The sequence below is a fragment of the Phaethon lepturus genome, unplaced genomic scaffold (genome assembly GCF_000687285.1).
Source record: "Phaethon lepturus isolate BGI_N335 unplaced genomic scaffold, ASM68728v1 scaffold22886, whole genome shotgun sequence".
In the NCBI taxonomy this organism is placed as follows: Eukaryota; Metazoa; Chordata; class Aves; order Phaethontiformes; family Phaethontidae; genus Phaethon; species Phaethon lepturus.
Genome location: NW_010548576.1, coordinates 1 through 5,494, shown reverse-complemented (window position 1 = coordinate 5,494; position 5,494 = coordinate 1). Strand labels below are relative to the sequence as shown.

At 57.6% G+C, this 5,494-nt stretch overlaps 1 protein-coding gene across 1 annotated transcript; it reads right to left on the bottom strand.

Moving 5' to 3' along the window:
• Positions 1-768: 768 nt before the first annotated feature.
• Positions 769-4,502, bottom strand: RNF166 (ring finger protein 166). The gene is made up of 5 exons (XM_010290024.1): positions 4,348-4,502; positions 3,321-3,433; positions 2,865-2,979; positions 2,163-2,270; positions 769-1,173 (listed from the first exon to the last, which is right to left on the bottom strand). The coding sequence occupies exons 1-5, from the start codon at positions 4,438-4,440 to the stop codon at positions 1,108-1,110; spliced, it is 495 nt and encodes a 164-aa protein (XP_010288326.1). The 5' UTR covers positions 4,441-4,502; the 3' UTR covers positions 769-1,107.
• Positions 4,503-5,494: the final 992 nt, after the last annotated feature.

Here is a 5,494-nt window from a genome sequence, read left to right as displayed (position 1 = left end):
GAGCCGCTCGGCACCCGCTCCTCCAGTCGATGAGGTGCTACTCTGACCCGGCCTCTTCCCCATCACCACCCACCTGTGGAGAAACACGCCAACACAGGAAGGGAACGGCCCAGAAATAACCAAAGAGGACACCCCTGCGCTTCCCACAGCCCCTACAGAGTCCCACCCGTCGGCCCGGGGTCCAGCTCCTGCCTCCTGCCCAATTTCAAATCCACAGCATGTTCATTTGTTTGGGTTTTGTTGTTTTTTTTTTTTTAAAAATATACTTTCTTAATAATGTTCCATAAAAAATACTCTTGTCCTCTGTGACAGATATTGCAGTGTGAAGAGTAACAGCTTCTGTTCCCGCTCTATAAAACGTGGAAAAGGCATCGTGCCGATTTATGTAGAAAAATGCAAGAACTCAGTATCACAAGAGCCGGTACAAAACGAGGAAGGAGAGAGTTTCACCAGACGCCATCCCCGCAGACTCCTCCGAACCCACTGCCATCACATGGCACACGAGGGCAACCATCTCACCCCAGGATTCAGCCCAGCCCATGCAGTAGCAGGCAAAGGAGGCAGCTCCTGCCTGCTGCACAGGGAACAGGACAGACCGATGTCTCTGGAAATAGCCTTGTAGGGTTTAAAAAAAAGCTGCTCCGTGCCATTTTCTTCCTTTTCAAAAAGGACGTGGATGATTACAGTTTCAAACTAGGGCATTTCTGCATAAAATGCATCATAGTTTTACGTACCTATGCAATTGCAACAGAGAGCATGAAGACAAATGGTGCCAAAAAGCATCTAATAATAAATAGATCTGGATACAGGTATATACTCCGTATACGGATATGAAATGCCTAACCAAGGAACGATCCCAGCTCTTCGGCGCCGACTGCTCTCTCCTCCCAGCAGCGGACATCTCTGCTCACTCACCGGTCCAGCGCGACGCTAAAGAGATTCCACCTTCTTAAACAAGGTGGGATTTGCCCGGAGAGGAGAGGAAAGGGAGGCGGCAGCGGGTCTCCGGGGGTTGACGAGCTCCATGCCTCCCCAGCAGGAAGGTCGAGAGTGTGCAAAAGGAGACGGGGTGCAAGGGGGGTCCGAACCGATGCTCTGCGGTCACCCTCAATTCTCAGAGAGCGACAGTGCCAGGGCAGCCTGCAATGCTGCCTCCTCATCGATGTTATAGTCCTAAAAACAGAGAGGGGCAAGTCAGGAGAGTTGGCACAGCCGCACCATGCAGCCTCCATCAAGCAGGTGGGGTGGCCAAGGCAAGGAGCCCTTCCTGCTCCTTCTTGTCCCCGCAAGGCTATGAGCCTCCATCTCCTCTGGCAAACAGGTCCCAGGAACATCACGCTTTTTGGGGCGTCCCTTGTGCCTGCAGTCCCCCTCCTGCCTGGAATCTGCCAACGTCAGCCTTACACTTAGACCTGGCAGTGGGCAGGGACGAAACATGTCCACATGAGAAGCTGTGGCCAAAGGGCAAATGTTTCTAGCAAGGCCATGGGCTTCTCCAGTGCTCCGGTTTGGGATTATGCAACAGAGCAATCACTCCCTAAGTGGGGACATTTCTCTATAAATAGTTGGAGGTTTCTTTCCCTGAAACTGAGCGTCCCTGCAATAAAAGCAGGATGCTAACAAACCTCCCCTCGGTCCCTGCAGCCAAAGCTGGGCGATCACTCCCTTACCCCAACACAGGAGGAGTCAGCAACCCCCCCACCGAGAGGGTGGCCATGGACACACACACAGCAGCCAGACCCGGCCCCCCCGAGCCCCGAGGCTGGGCTGCTCCCCTCCCACTACTGGTGAAGCCTCAAAGAAAAGGGCTTTTGTGTTACAGTTCCTCAGGGGAAGAATTTAATGGAGCACAGGGAGGAAACAAACCATCATTTCCCTCTCCTCCTTCAGAGATGTTTTCCTGGTGTGTCTGCCTACAGCCAGCTCAAGCACCTTCGGGGCAGGCTGGGAGCCCAGCCCCACACCCATGGGGACTCTCCTGAGTGGGGCTACACGTGTGCCACGTGCCTCCCGCACAGCCCAAAGGAGGATCCGTCCCTTTCCCCTCCTGAGGGGCTGTACAGTGGGCTGGGCCAGTGCCGGCACAGGAAAGGAAGGGCTGGTTTCATCATCACCCAGGCGGGGGCAAAGATGACCCTGTTTCGGCTCAGGGCCGTACTCACCACGAAGGTGTCATAGGAGAACTTGTGCCTGTGGAGGAGGTGCTGGAGGAAGTTGGCACTCTTGTAGCTGGGGTCCCCCCAGGGCATGGCTGAGCAGACTGGGCACACCTGCAGTGGGCAGGGACGAAGGGGATCCATGACTTGTGGGCACAGACCACCTCCACCTCTATCTCCCCTGGGGGGGCTGGCATAGCCACAAGAGGAGGGAGAGGCAAGTAGTGGTCCCCCCACTTTCTGACAGAGAGTGCTCTGCAGAGGACGTGCCAAACAGGGGGTCTCCCAGCCCCCTGAGCAGATCCTTCGGTGCACAGAGCCTCTGGCACGTGGCCCAGGCTGCTTTTAGCCCACTGATAAGTTACACACGTGTGCACAAGCCCTTCTGAGATGGTGCCAGAGTTGCAAATTCCCCACCTCGGTCAACCCAGAGGGGATGGGGAGAGGAAATCCTGCACCACCCAGGTTGCAGGCACAGGGGGACAGAGGCGGCTCATTCCAGAGAGCTTCTAGCAAAGCAAACAGAGGCAGGTTCCCACCTCCCACCAAAAGGATTTAAAACAAACTAAAGGGGCTGGAAATACAGCTGTACTTTATGCAGAGCAGCAGCTCTGCATGCTGGTGGCCTCGGAGGCAGCATCAGTTAGGGTGTATTTGGATTTCCAGGAGTTACCCTGCACAGAAGCAGCCTGCCCCAGCATCGCTCACCACTTTGTTGGGGTCGTTGCGGTGGTTCTCCATGCAGTGCTTCACCAGCTCCTGCTGGTCCAGGTTCCGGGCTCCGCAGTATGGGCATACAAACGTCGAGCGGTTTGGAATATTGCTAAAGGGAGCAAGGATGAGCTCAGATCCCCTGGGAAGGGACTGAATTGATTCCTACCAGACTAAGCCAGCTGCCCCCTGCTTGGCTTTGCAATACCCACCCAAAGCAGAAACCAGACCGGCCCGTTCCCACCCCAGCCGCACGCTCAACCACCCCGGTTTGGTCGGTTCTTCCTCCCACGCCATGCTCTGAAACACAGGGCAGCACAGGAGCTGCAGGTGGCCGAGGGAAAAGGTGCTGATGTTTCTCGCTGTGATTGCCCAGGGAAAAGTAAAACACATGCTCGGATTTTTAACGGAGATGAGTGCCGGTGCATTCTACAAGGAGGGACATGGCAGTACCTGGGGATAGGCTGGGACGTGGGGACAACTGGAATGAACTTGGGGCAGTTGGCCATCTGCTCCTGCACCTTTGTGCAGGACGAGACGTGAGAGCGCATTTTCGCAAGGGTGACCTGAAGAAAAACGAGAGAAGAAACGTTCCCAGAGGCTGCAACACCTTCCAGACGCACCACTGGAGCCTCCACTACAGCTTGGGAGAGCAGTTTTGGCCAACAAACATCAGAGCAAACACTGGTCTGCGCAGGAGGACCCACACCAGCGTGGAAATGCTGTCCTTCCTTGCAGGACGGAGGTTGGGGTTGCATGCTTGCTGCCTGTGTCCCCAGAGGTCACACACAAGCCACCCAGGCTGCATTATCGTAGTAATAGCCCCATTTTCTTTTGCAAAGGAGGAACTGCTGACAGGTGAAAACCCCAAACTGCTCTGACAGCGTATGGGATCATTCCTGGGCCGCAGCCGGGGAGTTACAAGAAGATCCTCAAAGTTAACGGAAGCCAGGAAACACATCAGCGGAGATGCACCATGAATCACAGCTTCACAGCTGGTCTCTGAAGCGTCCTAGACCAGACTGCCCCAGGCTGGGTCAGGCCACGCTGCTGGTTCAGCCTCCCCACGGCCATTGGGATTGTGGCACCTTAAGCAAGAGCTAAATCCTTACCCTCATTAGGAGCAGCAGCAGAGCTGGTTTGTCTCAGCCTCTCCTGTGTTGCAGGAAAACCTCAGCCTGCTTTTGAAGGTCCCCGCTGTCTAATTATAGCTCCAGTCTGCTGACAAAGGCAGCCAGGAGAGAGCGCCTTCATCTCCGCACAGCCCCGCTTGCAGGGCCCACGGCAGCAGCTGCGACATGCAGGGGACACCACACCTCGCAGGCACAGTTTGGGGACCCGCCGAGCAGGGGACTCCGCAAACCCAACCGCAGACAACAAGTGACCTCCCTTCCCCGGCACCACGTCTGCGGAATCGGCAGTGGAATGAAGCCATGCCCATGGGGGATGGCAACAGGCAGCCTTCTCCCGCGAGCTTTACCTTCTTGCTGCAGCCTCTGCAAGGAGCCTTGTAGGAGGAAAGCTGCTTCTCCACGCTGGAAGCCTTCTCTACCTTCTTGGGGTCGAAGGGCATGCGGCAGAGCGGGCAGAGCGGGGATGGCACTTGGAGGCAGGGCTGCAGGCACTCCCCGCAAAACCTGGGAGCACAGAGAGCGGCACTGAGCAGCCCAGCAGCGTCCCAGCCCAGAAGGAGGTGTGGGGGGAGCAGGACCCCAGCCCCAGTGCAGATGTGCACGCACCAGGCTGCAGTGAAGCCCCAACTCAGGGATCAGCATCCCCACTGGGAGGAACTGGACAGAACTGGGAGCTTGGGAGATGGTGTGGGCAGGACAAGCCCAGCACAAGCCCTCCGGCTGCAGCTGGGGCTCAGAAAATGCTGCTGCCCTGAGGCCCGTGGCCAGGAGCGGATTTGAACGGAGCCAAACAAAAACCGGTGCCGAGCACCCAGGCCACGCAGGGACAAAGCGAGCGAGGGCATTAGAGCCCGGCTCACCTCCTTTCAAGGCCCTTTACGCCTGCAGGAATGTGGGCGAGAAATCAAAGCGGCGGCGACGGAGCACAGGAAGGCGCCCGCGGGCAGGAGGCAAACCGGCTGGGTGCCCACAACGCCAACTGTCACAGCGTCCCCTCCGCCTGCGCACCCAGCTCATGTCACCCACGACGGGGGAACGAAACACTGCTAAGCCTCTGCTGCTGTGCTGGCAGCGGACACGGGGGGCAAAGTTGCGGTGCCCCGTGCCCCAGCTCCCCGGAATCACCCCCAAGATATGCCCCCAGCCCCAAAGTGCTGGGGGGCAGAAAGAATGAGACCATGCTGGGGCACCAAGTGGAGCCACGGCTTCAACGCGAGACCAAGGCGTCCCAGAAGCCGACTGTGAAAGGGGGACAAGGAGGTGTCACCAAAACACCGGGGTGACAACCCAGCTCCCTGTGGCAGCACGCCAGATGGCCTCTCGCCTGTGGGCCAGAGGCCAGCACCCATGGGTGCCCCAATCGTGTGTGTGTGTGGGGTGTCAGGACAGGACTTCCACCCAGGCAAAACCCCAGCTGGGATGCTGGGAGCTCAGTCTGGGGGAGACCCTGGGGACAGGATCCTGGTGAAGGGGGCTGGGGTGCCCAGCACGGGG